This window comes from Neophocaena asiaeorientalis, unplaced genomic scaffold (assembly GCF_003031525.2).
Source record: "Neophocaena asiaeorientalis asiaeorientalis breed wild unplaced genomic scaffold, Neophocaena_asiaeorientalis_V1.1 scaffold432, whole genome shotgun sequence".
NCBI lineage: Eukaryota > Metazoa > Chordata > Mammalia > Artiodactyla > Phocoenidae > Neophocaena > Neophocaena asiaeorientalis.
Window position 1 is genome coordinate 2,045,055 of NW_020174549.1, and position 16,214 is coordinate 2,061,268.

At 39.9% G+C, this 16,214-nt stretch overlaps 1 protein-coding gene and 1 pseudogene across 1 annotated transcript in view; both read left to right on the forward strand.

Annotated features, from left to right (window-relative positions):
• SVEP1 (sushi, von Willebrand factor type A, EGF and pentraxin domain containing 1) overlaps window positions 1-15,964 on the forward strand; it is a 186,551-nt gene extending 170,587 nt beyond the window's left edge. The window contains exons 45-49 of the mRNA XM_024757284.1: window positions 615-785; window positions 4,158-4,253; window positions 6,043-6,138; window positions 10,391-10,484; window positions 15,538-15,964. Coding sequence (XP_024613052.1) covers window positions 615-785; window positions 4,158-4,253; window positions 6,043-6,138; window positions 10,391-10,484; window positions 15,538-15,559 — 479 coding nt within the window. The 3' untranslated portion in view covers window positions 15,560-15,964. The remainder of the gene's footprint in view (window positions 1-614; window positions 786-4,157; window positions 4,254-6,042; window positions 6,139-10,390; window positions 10,485-15,537) is intronic.
• LOC112407857 (uncharacterized) lies at window positions 10,706-10,802 on the forward strand (annotated as a pseudogene).
• Window positions 15,965-16,214: the final 250 nt, after the last annotated feature.

Genomic DNA, 16,214 nt, shown 5'->3' on the forward strand with positions numbered 1-16,214 from the left:
ACACTTTCCAAAAGAAGAGAGTCACTGCTTTACTGTCTTGGAAAGAGGGAAACTAATGTGAAAACTTGAATTTGATAAACCTCATCAAGCTGTGTAAATGGAGTATCTTCAGGCTAGAGACAGTATTCATTCATTTACTCATTTTTCAAACATGTATCGAGAGCCCATTGTACGCCAGGCACTGTTCTAGGCACTAATAAAACAGCCATGATGGAATCTGCAGTACTACAATTCATGATCTTTACTCTAAAGTGATAGACTATAAATAATCCCCATGCTTCTTCTCTTCTTATTTGACAAGCGTGCTGCATTGAAGTTCTTATACCTCTTTGGCGAGGTACAAGAAGGCAAGACTTAATTGCCTTGAGTATAAAATAGCTCAGCTTCAACATGTGAATCAGAAGACAAAATCTTTGATTGTACCTCTAATTTTTCTAGAGAGCAGCAGGTGATGCTTTTAGTTTCTGGTATCTTTTAGATATTATGTAGGTGAAAATGTTACCTTTATGTATTTTGTCTTTCCTCTTTAAGTCTTAGAGGTGAAACTGTGTCCTCTCCCAACCACTGGCTGGGTTAGTAGCACAAGCTTAATTATGTTTTTGGTTTTCCTATAGAAATCTCATGTGGTCCACCAACTCACGTAGAAAATGCAATTGCCCGAGGTGTACATTATCAGTATGGGGACATGATCACCTACTCGTGTTACAGTGGATACGTGTTGGAGGGTTCCCTGAGGAGTGTTTGCTTAGAGAATGGAACCTGGACATCACCTCCTGTCTGCAGAGGTAAGGAAATATTTGAATGGTTAGTTCTTACTGAAGCTGTAGGAAAACGTATATGGTAGTCTATGGCCAACAACTAGTATGCACGCTATTTTATCTTTCCTTGGCTTTCAGTCTTCTTTTAACGTGTGTCATTTTCCTTAACTTTATGAGTTTGATTTTTGAAGGCTTGCACACAGACCTCTGGCCCAGCACATGGCCCCTGTCTGAGTCAATCATGGCTCCTTACGCAAGTCTTCTCTCCAAATCTTGGAAGTGTTCTCCAGCTGCTAAGGGGAGCTGTGTCATGTCTGGGCCATGAGGGCACCTCCTGGACACTCAGGTGTTTCAACACAGATTCCAGTTCTACTCGTCCATCCTGAGCAGACTCCTGAGCCCCATAAGGGATGAGGCAGCCCACCCAGAGGGCAGAGTATGAGACAAGAGGTACTGGGTGGCCCCAAGGAAGCAGAGCCCACCACTTGGTCTCCGTGGACATGCCGGGGGCTGGTGGCGAGCATTCCATGTTTACACGAGCTGTCTCTTTACTTGCTGGATTGAATTTGCAAACCTAAGGATGAATTTTGTGAGTGCATTCAATAATATCTTCTCGGGGACTTCCCTGGTGGTGCAGTGGTTAAGAATCTGCCTGCCGATGCAGGGGACACAGGTTCGAGCCCTGGTCCAGGAAGATTCCCACATGCCATGGAGCAACTAAGCCCGTGAGCCACAACTACCGAGCCCGCAAGCCACAACTACTGAGCCTGCACGTGCCTAGAGCCCAGGCCCCACAACAAGAGAAGCCACCGCAATGAGAAGCCCGCGCACTGCAACGAAGAGTAGCCCCCACTCGCCACAACTAGAGAAAGCCTGTGTGCAGCAACGAAGACCCAACGCAGCCAAAAATAAATAAATAAATAAAACTTAAAAAAAAAAATAATAATATCTTCTCGGTGGGGGGAGGTTTCTATGTTGAAAATTCTGCAAAATGGAATGAGGTAGATAATGAGACATCCTAGTATGTCCTTCTAAAACTTACATTTCTCTAATAAGATAGGCTACTTTTTTTTACAAATCATAATAATTATTCCATTCATTCTACAAATACTAAAAGTGAGGAATTCTGCTACTGAACAAGACAGACATTACCAAGGAACTAAAAGAATAATCAGGTTGTTAGATGGGGTTGTCCACATGGCCATGAGGACAGTGGTCAGATTTGGATTTGGGGTGAAAAAAGGCCAAAGTCTTTTTTTATTATTTTATTGTTGATTTTTCAATTTTATAGTTGATTTACAATACTTTGTTAGTTTCAGGTGTACAGCAAAGTGATTCGGATATATATTCTTTTCCAGATTCTTTTCCATTATAGGTTATTACAAGATATTGAGGGAATTCCCTGCCGATCCAGTGGTTAGGACTCTGCACTTTCACTGCCGAGGGCCTGGGTTCAATATCTGGTTGGCAAACTAAGATCCCGCAAGCCCACATGGTGCGGCCCCCTGCCAAAAAAAAAAAAAAAAAGATATTGAATATAGTTCCCTATGCTATACAATAAATCCTTTTTATTTATTTTATATATAGTATTGTTTATCTGTTAGTCCCATACTCCTCCTCCTTTCCCCTTTGGTAACCATAATTTTGTTTTCTTTATCTGTGAGTCTTTTTCTGTTTTGTAAATAAGTTCATTTGTATTATTTTTTAGTTTCCACATATAAGTGATATCATATAATATTTGTCTTTCTCTGACGTACTTCACTTAGTATGATAATCTCTAGGTCCATCCATGTTGCTGCAAATGGCAATATTTCATTCTTCTTTATGGCTGAGTAATATTCCATTGTGTGTGTGTGTGTGTGTGTGTGTGTGTGCGTGTGCGTGCATATATATATGGACACTTAGGTTGATGGACACTTAGGTTGCTTCTTGGCTCTTGTCTGTTGTCTGCTATTAGCTATTGGCTATTAGCAGCTATTGTCTGCTAATAGCTATTGGCCATTGTCTGCTAAGAACACTGGGGTGCGTGTATCTTTTTGTATTACAGTTTTTGTCTTTTTTGGATGTATGCCCCGGAGTAGGAATGCTGGATCATACGGTAACTAATATGGTAACTTTTAAAAATTTTTTAAGGGACCTCCATACTCTTCTCCTTAGTGGCTGTACCAATTTACATTCCCACCAACAGTGTAGGAGGGTTTTCTCCACACCCTGTCCAGCGTTTATTATTTGTAGACTTTTTGATGATGGCCATTCTGACCAGTGTGAGGTGATAACTCGTTGTAGTTTTGGTTTGCATTTCTCTAATAACTAGTGATGTTGAGCATCTTTTCATGTGCCTGTTGGCCATCTGTGTGTCTTCTTTGGAGAAATGTCTATTTAGGTCTTCTGCCCATTTTTAAATTAGGTTGTTGGTTTTTTTGATATTGAGTTGTATGGGCTGTTTGTATATTTTGGAAATTAAGCTCTTGTCAGTAGCATCATTTGCAAATATTTTCTCCCAGCCCATAGGTTGTCTTTTCATTTTGCTTATGGTTTCCTTTGCTATGCAAAAGCTTATAGGTTTGATTAGGTACCATTTGTTTAGTTTTGCTTTTATTTCTTTTGCCTTGGGAAACTGACCTGAGAAAATAGTGCTACAATTTATGTCAGAGAATGTTTTGCTAATGTTCTCTTCTAGGAGTTTTATGGTGTCATGTCTTAAGTCAAAAATGCCAAAGTCTTCAGTGACTTTGGGGGCAGGGAGAATTGAGGAAATCAGTGAGAGAAAGGCATGAGCCTTAAAAGAAGCAAGGGTTATTGCAAGAGAAAGGAGATTAATTGTCTGGAAGCAGCAGTGAGAAATGAGATCACCAACACATGGGTTGTAAGAGTGTGTGCAAACTCCTCTTCAGAGGGAGGCTGAGGAGGTGGTATCCTCAAGGAATAGCCCAGGTGTCACTTAAAGTCAGAAGTCAAATGAAAGTTGTGTGTTTGTTTACTTGTTGGTTTGTTTCTTCACTTGTTTAAGATAGTGTGAGACAGTGGTATCACCAAAGAGCTACCGGCCATCAAAGGCCTCCTTTGGAAGAGAATTTTCGCATCTTCTAGAAGGGCACTTCCCCTGGTCCAGATCAAAAGAGACTATCTTTTTCTATAAACCGCCTTGTCCCCGCCTGCCCTGAATCCTCAAATTATGAAAACGTTGATAGTTACAGTCTCAGAACTACCCAAGCTTGTTTATGCCCCTCCTGAGCCCCTCATGCTCGTCCCCAACCGAATCTTGAGATTGGGTTTTGTTTCTCTTCCTTAAAACTCGATTTGAGGAAATACCATGAAATGTAAATAATCAGTCCTATTTTCTGACAATCACCCTTCCATAATTCCCTAGATTTATGACTCATTCTGCTTGTTTTCCAGCTGTATGTCGGTTCCCATGTCAGAATGGAGGTATCTGCCAACGCCCAAATGCTTGTTCCTGTCCAGACGGCTGGATGGGGCGTCTCTGTGAAGAGCGTGAGTCTGCCCTCAAATCTTACTTTGAGTCCCAGTGGTTAGTCTAGAAGTTGCCAACTCAGGGGAGTTACCAGGAGCTGGCTTTACTAGTGGCAGAGATTCACTGGCTTAAATCCCATAGCAGACCAGACAGAGGGCCAAGGGCTGATTTACATATGTCATTTAGTTGCAGAACATCTAGAATATCAGTGATCTTGAAAAATACAGTTATCAAGATCCATCCAAAGCTGTCTTCATCTGCCTCCTGGCACAGATTTCCAAGAATCTTCTTGGGAAGGAGCTTATAATAGCGGGTTCCATAACCGTGGTCTTCCTTTATCTCACTTCTGTTTATGTTCTGTGCCACTCATTGCTACAGTTGGTATAAGTTCATGGCATTGCATAACATTGTACTTTTCAGGTAAGATTTGGAGCCCACCATTAATTAAGTGTAGCTCTTCCCAATTAAGAAAGTAAGGAAAGTTGGTACTCTCATATCTATACAGCACTTGATAAATTAACATAGAATTTCGATCCTCATGGAAATGCATTTAAATTTGAATTTCCAAAAGAATGTAAATGAATAGTTTTAATTTCTTTTAATGTCTAAACTATACTTTGTTTCAATATCTTAAAAAATATATATGTATGGATAAAATGATTTCATGTTTCACTGGGAATGTGTAAATCACATTGAGTCACTAACATGATGGCCATTGGTCTATATCAGTTCTTTTAAAGGCCAGACATTTTATAAGAGATTCTAAAGTGTAACTATTTCAGCTAATCTAGAAAGGAAAATATAGGATGGAAATCAATTTAGGCTGCTAACAGCTCACCAAAGCAAGTGTTCTCACAGTGATTCAGAAAGAAGAGAATTGCATTTTTCCTTCTTCTTCTCTCCAATCCTGCCTTCCCACTTAGGGCTCCCACACATGGCCTGCTATAATGCTAAGGATCCAGAGACTCGGGAAGCATTTACCCTGGGGTAACAACAGCCTTGGCTTAGTTCACTGAACATGTGCTGTAATGCATTAGAGCAGGCCTTCCCAAGCTTTACTGTGCATACAGAACACCTGGGAGACGTTCAATGCAGATTCTGATTTGGTAGATTTGGGTTGGGACCTGAGATTCTGCACTTCTAGCCAAGTCCTACATAATGCCAACGTTTTGGGTTTGAGAACCGTGCTTTGAGTACCAAGCCAGTAGACAGTCTCACTCCTTTGAAACAGACTACGCCTCTTTACAGAGCTCAGTAATTTCTAGTAGGAGAAGTGATTGCCGTGGAGGGTGTAGGGGAGGCCTCATTCAGTCACCATCGGGCCTCAGCTCCAAGAAAATAAAGGCTGAGCTGTCCCATCACTACTAATGTGTTGCCAACACCAGTCCACGGAAGAGCTTATCTGACTCCCATTCTCACATTTAATTAAAGGCAAGAAGAGAATCTCGAGGTAGCCAAACCCTCTTAGAGCATTTTATGTAATTTGTAATGGAAATTTGAAATGATAACAAATGGAGAACATTCTGCTTAGTTTGTGAAGAGAAAGCAAAGCACTTAGCAGGCATCGATTACGGTGTGTCCTCTCGGAAAGAGTGCCTTTGGCATTAGAGTCATTACATCAGGTAGAGGGTCCAGACTGACTTTCTGGATTGTGTCTTCCCAATGATACTGATTAATAAACAGAGCATATACGGAAGATTATCTAGTGGGTCATCCAAGGTTTTACTCCTCCTGGAAAATGTTTTTTGAACAGTTGAACATATCTGAGTGTGTGTATTTTGATCAAATCGTTTTGGATCTCCTTTCTAGCAATCTGCATTCTTCCCTGTCTGAACGGCGGTCGCTGTGTGGCACCTTATCAGTGTGACTGTCCATCTGGCTGGACAGGGTCCCGCTGTCACACAGGTAGGCCTCCTCTCATGGTTTGTTTTCTTGGTGACTTGACTCCGTGAAGCCCTAGAGGACACTGATGAGTGCGACTTAGATTCAGAGGTGGCAGCAGAACAAAAGGGTATCCGAATTTCTCAAGAATTCCTCAAGGGACTTCCGTGGCGGTCCAGCGGTTAAGATTCCACGCTTCCAATGCAGGGGTCATGGGTTCAATCCCTGGTCGGAGAACTAAGATCCCGCATGCCGCATGGGATCTTGGTTGAAAAGATCCAAAAAAAAATTAAAAAAAAAAAAATCATTCCTCAAGGTGGTCCCTTGAATGGCGGTCTCAATGCTGAACCTATGGCTGCCTCAGAGACACCTCTCGGGGTCGTGTGACAAAAAAGAGCATCTGAGTCGACTCAATTGTCAGCCTTCTCCATGTCATTTGCTCTATTTTGCAGAATGTAGAGGAAACATAATGCAGAAGTTTGGAAGAATATTTATTTTAATCTCTATGAAGCTAAATCACTAAATTCAAAGTACCTATCTAGAAAGAACAAGGCTCTAAATAAATACAATTTAAGTTAAAGTGAAAAAACTCAACAAGAGATGGTTCCTTATCATGGAAGACAGTAACAAACTGTTGTTGATTTGTTGGTGACAAACATGTCCCCTTAGTAACCCTTGTCTATCTCAAATACGGGCATTTATCCCACTGTACTTTGATATCTGTTTAATTGCTTAGTTATTGATCTTTCCCTGCCCTCACTAGATTATATGCCACCTGAGGGCAGGGATATTCCTGTGTGATCTTTATATCTTCAGTACCTAGCATAGTACCTGCATGTGATAGGATTTTCAGTAATTGTCTAATAAATCAAACAGTTTAAAATGATAGATTTTTTTACCTTTTTAATGTTCTAATTTTCAGGCAACTATTAAAAGCAAAGAACTTGCTATATTTATTTAACACTCCACTATTCCTCCTGTAAATAATATGTATACCACCTCCTAGTGAGGTTAATTGTAAAGTAGAACAGGCTAGCTGACACCAGAGCTTGTCATGAGCTCTGAGGCTGGGGTGACCATATAATTTAGCCTCCAGACTGGGACGTTTTTGAGAATGAAAGGGGCACTATTAATAAGTAAGCCAGGGAAATGGTAGTGAAAGGCAAAATCAGATGTGCATCCACCCCACACAAAGCCAAAAGTGAGGCATTCATGAGTATAGGAAAGGAAAAATGTGATACTGGAGGCTAAATTTGAAGCTTTTATTTGAAACTCTTATGGCAATCTATTTGGTATTTCTTTATTACAAATCAACCTTGGTATTTATCTATATCTCTCATGCATACAAAATGGAACCTACCTGCAAACCAGCCTTGCCCTTTCCCAGGCATCATGCTTCCAGATGGAGACATCCTCCACTCTCCCTCCCCTTCATCTGAGATTACCAGTGTCAGCACTCCTTCTGTTCCTTCCTGCACAGTATCTCTTGCATCTTACTCTATCCCCACTATCACCAGCTAGTAAAAGACCTCTCCTTTGGATCACTGCCAGAGTCTGCTACTTGACCTTCCCATCTCCTTTTCCAAAACACCATTACACACTACCTTGGGCATGAATTGCCCTTTTTAAGAACCTAAGATGGTTGCCTGTTGTCTTCACATCCAGCCCAAATTCTTCTGACTCTCAGACTGGCGTCAGCACACCTGATACAGCTTACTTCCCATCCTGCCAGTCACATCCTGTCCCCTGCAGGTGTGGCTTCCTCTACCTATTGGAACTTGACCCAACCTCCAAAGCCCTGCCTAAGTTTCCTCTTGTCCCTAAACTTGCTCTCTACCACGATAATCTATCTTCTAACATCCCATGTCTATAGATACTACACAATTAGCTAGAACCATGTCATTTAAAGCTCAGTTGATCTGATTTATTTGTATTTCTTTTAGCTCCTTAGCTCCCTAACTGACATTAAGCACCTTAATGACATGAGCCGTATAGTCTTTTTTTTTCAATCTTGCTGCAGCTACCTCAGCCCATATCCCACTTATACCCACTAAGTATTGATATTAAATATACAAAAGTGTATAAAACAGGAGCTCCTGCCCTCCAGAATCCAATGTAGAAAATAAGAAGGGATACAGAGTGGCCTATAAGTAGGTGACTAGTGGCTAACTGAATTCTCTAAAAGGACAACAGTGAAGATGGGTAAACCACCCAAGTGCAGACATTCAGAAAAGACTTTCCAAGCACAGAATCAAAGGAAGAGGAGTCACCAGGAGGAGCTCATTCTAGCCAAAGGCGTAGAAGAGCAGCACAAATGTGATCAGCAAAATAGAGCTGAAGCCACCGAGGCAGTGGAGGGGTGTGGCTGGAAATGAAGCTGTAAAGATGGGCAGAGCCAGATTAGGAAGCGCGGCGCATGCGAAGTTCAAGATGCTGGATTATGTCTTCTGAGCCACAGAAGCCACTAAAGGGTCTTAAGCAGGAAAATCATGTGATCAGATTTTCTTTTTGAAAAATGATTTTGGCAGCAGTATGGAGAAGGGCGGAAAGCAAGACTTAAACTAGGGAGACTTGTTAGGGAGTTATCAAAGCAGAATTGGCAAGAGGTTATGAAGTCTAGAGAAATGAGGACGACCAAAAAGGATGGATTAGAGAGAAGTTAGGGAGATGAGTCAACACTACTTGGTTATAGATGTATTGTAGGAGGAAAGGTCTGAAAGGAGTCAAGACTGATATTTCCAGTTTGGGCCCCTGAGTGGAAGGCGGTGCCACTTCTACCCTTGAGACAGAGAACCCAAGAGGAACAGGTTTGAAGGTACAGAAAAGGAGTTAAGTAAGTAAGGACATGCTGAGTTTGAGGGGCCAGTGGAACATAAAAGGGAGAGGTCTGACAGGCAATTGGATGATGGTTTAGGTTCCCAGAAGACTCATCTACATTGAAGATAGGAATATGTCAGTCATCATTGGAAAACATTCATGGGGGAGAAAAAGTCAGTCTTTGCAGAAGACCTGTAGCATGAGAAGGTGGCCCAGAATGGAACGTTGGGGGCACCCATGTTATAAGGAAGGAGGAAAGTTAGGCTTTTAGACAGAGAACTGAAAATAATAAAAAAAACTTGTTAGCACAGTCAGGTACCACTAAATCAGCATGCTCTTGAAAAAGAGTAATTTTTTTAATATACATTAGCAAGCAGATATGGAGAATTAGTTGTGGATGATTGGGTTTTATTTTTGCTATTTTTAACCCTGCTTTATTTCATAATTTCCTTTTTGTTATATTGCAAATACGCTCGTTCTGTTAGCTTGCTCGTCAAGAAAGCTAAGGGCAAAGATTGGTGTTTTCCATCTTGTCCTCTCTCAGTGCTTATCCAGTGCCTGGATTGCTGACATTTCCCCATATTTTATGAATGAGTGATTAGAGAAGTGACATTTCTTTTTCTCTCACCAAAGGTGGGTTTTTCCTCTGGGGAAGCCTGCTCTTTCCAAGCTATAATGAGGCTGAAATCATGAGACTTAAATGTGTCTCGTTTCCAGCTTTCTCCCAACAGACATTTTATGTTTTCTTTGATACGTTAAACGGACTGGTCTTCATCAGGTTTTAGTGTCCTTAGGTTTTTTAACAGATAGATTCATGCAGATGAAGTGTTTGACTCTGAGACTAAGGACTCGTGAGAACGTTGTCTGCGTAGTAAATCTCTGGGTGTTCAGTCAGGGTTTCACCTGTGGCTAATTTTTAACTCTACCCCAGGTTCTGTAATTCCAATGGTAAAAGCCATGAAATACGTTTCCTAGCAAACACAAAGGGCTTTTGAATCATCTGTCATGTTAGACAATCTGCGTGCCTGATCTGTTGTAAGGGTTGATGTCTGATGTAATGACTTCATCGGTCATAGAGTTCAGTGCTGGCTCCCTCCAGAGACTTACAGTCTCATCGAGTATTTGAATAATTTACAGTTCAAAACAGTATGTGTCAAATTGGTTGAACAAATAAAAAGATTAAAGAGAAAAATCAGTCCACTGAGTTATCAGCAAAGGTTTCAGTATGTAGGCAGAACTTAACCTGGGGCTTAAATATGAAAATGGACTCGGTTGGAAGGAAAAAGGGAGGTGGTACCACGTAATGACATGAGGTCGAGCAAAGTAGCAGGATGCGGTCCATGAGGCATGGTGGCGGCTGGAGCAGAAAGCAGAGTCAAATCTTATTCTGCCTGCCTTCGTGGGCATCTTCAGAATTGCTCAGTATTCATTAAATAAATACATGAATTTCTCATCCCAGCTGTTTGCCAGTCTCCCTGCTTAAATGGTGGAAAATGCGTAAGACCAAACCGATGCCATTGTCTCTCGGCTTGGACAGGACATGACTGTTCCAGGTAAGACAACCAAAAACTACTATTTATCTGTAACTTAATTAAGGAGACTGAAATTCAAGTTAGTTGTCTCAAGAGCCAGAAGGTACCTCTAGTTTGAATGTAAGCATTTTGTATCCAAAACTATCCATTTTGAGATATTCCCTAAATTTGAACTAAAACCAAATGAAGAAGTATTAGTTAAGGATTGACAAATAAAACAATGATTTCTCAAAAACACATATGTGTTACAGCACATATACTAAAATTGGAACAACACAGAGATTAGCATAGCCCCTGCATAAGGAGGACTTGCAAATTTGTGAAGTGTTCCATATTTTCCCCCCCCCAAAAAAGGAAAAAGCGTTAATTAAACAAATAAATTAACTGCCTTCTTGAAAAGAAGATTTCACCCTTCATATGCAAGGATGCAAATAAATAACAAACTCAATATGTTTTATTGATGTTCATTTCTATTCCTGTTTATAATAAAAAATAGAATTGAAATTGATAAGGAATGTTTATTTTTAAAGTCAAAATTTTTGTTTCATATTTTTTATGGTATATATAGTCAGTATTTAATGGACTACAAGAAAATTTATGTAAAAATATGTCCTAGCAATTGGTTTCTCATTTCTAACCAGATAAATATCATAGTTGAGAAAAGATTATCACAAAAATAAATCAAAGGAGAAATAGTTTGAAATAATTTTTAAAAAATAATAATAATTTAAACTTTTATTGAGGTGTAATGGACATACAACATTATATTAGTTTAGTATATTAGTACAACATAGTGATTCAATATTTGTATGTATATCTTACACAGTGATCACCACAATAAGTCTAGTTAACTATGTAAGTCCATGTACATAGTTATAAAATGTTTTTCTTGTGATGAGAACCTTTAAGATCTACTATCTTAGCAACATCAAATGTGCTATACAGCATTATTAATTATAATTGCCATGTTATACATTACATCCCCATGACATTTATTTTATAACTGGAAGTTTGTACCTTTTGACTTCTTTCACCCATTTTGCTCACCTGCTACCCCCACCGCTACCTCTGGCAACCACCCACCTGTTCTGTGTATCTGTAAGTTTGGTTTGGGTTTGGGTTTGAAATTCTACATACAAGCGAGATCATACGGTATTTGTCTTTCTTTGACTCATTTCACTTAGCATAATGCCCTCAAGGTCCATCCATGTTGTCAGAGTTGGCAAGATTTCATTCTTTTTATGGCTTAATAATATTCCATTGTGGTGTGTAGGGGTGTGTGTGTGTACACACACACATATTTTCTTTATCCATTTATCCATTGATGGACACTTAGGTTGTTTCCATGTCTTGGCTATTGTAAATAATGCTGAAATGAACACGGGGGTGCAGATATCTTTTAGAGTTAGTGTTTTTGTTTTCTTCAGTTCAATACCCAGAAGTGGAATTGCAGGATCATATGGTAGTTTTATTTTAACTTTTTTGAGGAACCTCCATACTGTTTTCTACAGTGGCTGTACCAATTTACATTCCCACCAGTAGTGCACAAGGGTTTCCTTTTGTCTACATCCTCAACAATGCTTGTTATTTCTTGTCTTTTTGATAATAGCCATTCTAATAGGTGTGAGATGATGTCTAATTGTAGTTTTAATTTGTGTTTCCCGATGATTGGGGATGTTGAGCGTCTTTTGATGTACCTACCTTCTGTGTGTCTTCTATGGAAAAATGTCTGTTTGGGTCCTCTGCCCATTCTTTAATCAGATGGAGTTTTTTTTGCTCTTGAGTTGTATGAGTTCTTTATATTTTTTGGATGTTAACCCCTTACAAGACATATGGTTGGCAAATATTTTCTCCCATTCAGTAGATTGACTTTTCATTTTGCTGATGCTTTTCTGTGCTGTGCAAAATCTTTTTAGTTGGATGTAGTCCCACTTGTTTATTTTTGCTTCTGTTGCCTTTGTTTTTGGTGTCAAATCCAAAAAAAATCATGCCAAGCCTGACGTCAAGGAGCCTACCACCTATGTTTACTTCTAGGAGTTTTAAGGTTTCAAGTCTTACATTCAAATCTTTAATTCATTTTGAGTTGATTTTTGTGTATGGTGTAAGATAATGGTCTACTTTCATCCTTTTGCACGTAGCTGTCCAGTTTTCCCGGTACCATTTATCGAAGAGACTGTCCTTTCCCCATTGTATATTCTTGGCTCTTTTGTTGTAAGTTAACTGACCATATACGTGTGGATTTATTTCTGGATTCTCTATTCTGTTTCATTGATCTATGCATCTGTTTTTATGCCAGTAACATACCATTCTGATTACATATCGCATCATACCGTTGACAAAATATTTTCAATATTAAAACATTGTCCTCACAAATATTGCAGTGTTGGAACATCACCAGCTCTATTTTAAAACTTTTAATATACATCATTGTATTACATCACTTAGATTTGTATTTTGTATATTTACTTCCATCTTATAGGAATCATTAAAAACAAATGGATATTTCCATATTGATTTTTAAAAGTTAACTGAAAAGAGCTTTTATTTTTCCATGTCCTTTTATTTCATTTCGATTGGAATATCAAAGTCAACTTGCAAAGACAAAAATCTGTCTAAATACAACCTTAATTAACAAAAAAATCTGTCTCATGCCCATGAATTTCTTCATATCACCTCAAACATATGCCATCTCTGCAGAGAAAAAAAAAAAAACTGAACCCAAAAGGACAAATTTGGATTGTACAAGTATACTTAGAAGTTTCCAAGATAAAGATGATCATTTTACCTGAGAGCAGAGTCGAAAGAGCTTGAAGTCAAACTGGAGAGAATTGCTGGGAAAAAAGAGAGCAAAGAATAGAAGAGAGAGAGAGAGAGAATAAAAGGATTAAGAATGACAGTGACTCAAAAAGGAACAGGAAGTATTTGTAACATTCTTATAATTTTAGACTTTATGTTTCAACTGCTTCATTTTACGGATAAGAAAAGGAAACTCAGCGTTTGCGTGATTCCCTAATATCAAAATACAGTTGACCCTTGAACAACATGGATTTGTTTACCTGTATGCAGATTTTTTGCAATAAATCCACAGTACAGCGCACACGATCTGGTTGACTCTGTGGACACAGAGCCACAACAGCAGAGGACTGACCAAATGTAAAGTTGTACACCAATTTTTGACTGCTGAGAGGGTCAGCGCCCCTAACCCCGACATTGTTCAAGGGTCAAAGGAGCTTTTTCTTGACCAAGGGAAGGGTAGTTATCAGCTTATGTTAAAATACTGTCTATTAATAAAGATAACACAATCTTCTAGATTTTTTTACACAAAAGGTTGATAAAGGAATCCAAAAAAGTGATGGCAAATTCACCTTAGAGGCATTTCCCACATTCAAGGAAAGGTCAACCCAGAGGCCTCAGTAGCCCCCCTGCCCCTCCTTATGCTGTGATGGGTTTTTCTAGGAGACCTGAATTAGCTACGACTGTCTTACTGCAACTCTAACTGGCTTAAGCAAAGAAAGGAATCTGTTATCACAATAATGGGATCGTGTATGGAACCCAAAGACATGGGTTGGCTCAGCATCAGGACGACCAGACTGAGTTCTTGAAAGCCATCTGAAGTCTCTCACCTCCCGTCTCACCTCCTCTCTCCAGCATCTTCTCCACGGCTCTCTTGCTGCAGAGTGCTTTCCTCTGCTGTTCAGTTCGCATGGAAGGACAGAACTGCTTATAGAGCCCCCATTTTACCTGTCACACTCCAGCATCTACAGAAATAGTGTGCTGACCCAGTTTAAAAATCCAGGAGAAGAAGTCACGAGTCCACGTTGATTCAAGGGCCCACCATAGATCGATCAGTCAATGGTGATCCTAGGTTAGGTCATGTTATACTAACGTGAAAAGTCATTTTGCTAAAACTTTTACCATACCTTTGGGTAAAGGGCAGAAGAGACTGACAATTCACTGAAGAAAGAAAAGTGGAGTATAATTCCCTGAAATGGGACAGGGAGAAAGCTTTTCTGAGAAATCAAAATAATAAATGTTTACAAATAATATTTATTTCCTTCTCTCCCACGAGATTGAGTGGCTTAAAGATTGTCTCCCTCATACTTAGTATAGGCACAAAAACTGATGCTCAATCAATGGTGGTTGACAGAGAAGTTTCTGGGCATCTGTGACAGCTGGTGGAGAAACACCCTGTGGCATTCATTAAATCCTTCAACCTGCATCCTTCTCTGATGATGAATAAGACTGACCCAGTATTCTTCCTAGATAGCTCCATCCTTAAGGAAGAGACTGTTTCCTCTGATCTCTGTATGCAGAAAATGAATCCTAAACAGATGCCATAAATAAAAACCATAGACGGGGTCTTCCCTGGTCGTGCAGTGGTTAAGAATTCACCTGCCAATTCAGGGGACACGGGTTCGAGCCCTGGTCCGGGAAGATCCCACATGCCGCGGAGCAACTAAGCCTGTGCGCCACAACTACTGAGCCTGCACTCTAGAGCCCACGAGCCACAACTACTGAGCCCACGTGCCACAACTACTGAAGCCCGCACACCACAACAACTGAAGCCCACGCGCCTAGAGCCCGTGCTCTGCAACAAGAGAAGCCACTGCAATGAGAAGCCCGCGCACCACAGCAAAGAGTAGACCCCGCTCACCACAACTAGAGAAAGCCCACACACAGCAATGAAGACCCAATGCAACCAAAAATAAATTTAACATTTTATAAAAAAGAAAAAAAAAAAACACCCACAGACGGTTCACGCTGTAAGAGACCTTCAGATTAACCAAGTCCAAACCCCTCATTGTACAGATGAGCGGATTATCAAACAGGAAACTAGTGACAGAGTCAGGACTAAAACTCCAGTGTGCTGATTCTCACATCTTTTCATATGTTAGCACTTTTCCTCCATGTCCCTTTGTTTTCTCAAGGAATGGCCCCCATCTATCCAAACAACATCACAGATGATGCCCAGGTATCTGAGACTTTCATTTGCGTTTTAATCAGCCCCCAAATGGCTGTTCCTCCTTCAATTCAGTCTTTTCTGTTGAATCTCTTTTTTTTGTTGTTGTTCCAGGAAAAGGAGGACTGGCTTTTAACCACTGCACAACCAACCAGCTCTCCTAAAATGCAGGATCATCTCTTCCTGGCAGTCCTGGACATCCCAGAATTTACACAAAGACATTCCAACACGGTGCTGGGTCTTGTCTTGTTTTAATCAACTTGTTACTTTTGGTTTACCTTTTTATTGTGTGTTATATTTTGTTATTTCTTGTGACATACTTTCTTTTTTTAAATATGCCTGTATTTTCTATATAAAAATATATTAAATAGATGCTGCTCCACTCTCACAAAATGTACATATTCTCCTGTCTATGGGGAAAGTTCCTGATACACATTTTTATTCAGTTACTTAAAATGATTTTTCAATTAAAATATATTTTGCTACTAAATAATGTTTTGCTGGATAGTGCCATTTTGTGAGGTGGCCCGGGAATAATGAAGAGGATTCATGATCTATGCCACTAGCATATTATGGGATTCCACGCAGTGTACTGGGAAATTACAATAAAGGAGACCCCTTCATGCTATTTCCATCTTCTCTACCATATGTGTAACAGTAAAGGTTTCCTTTTATTTAATCGGAAAGTAACTATTGGACCTACTACCCTCCACATAAAACGCTGTCCTGGTGCTGAGGGCAGCCTGGCTAATTCCTTCACCGATATTTGGAAAGCTATAGGCATCAACTTA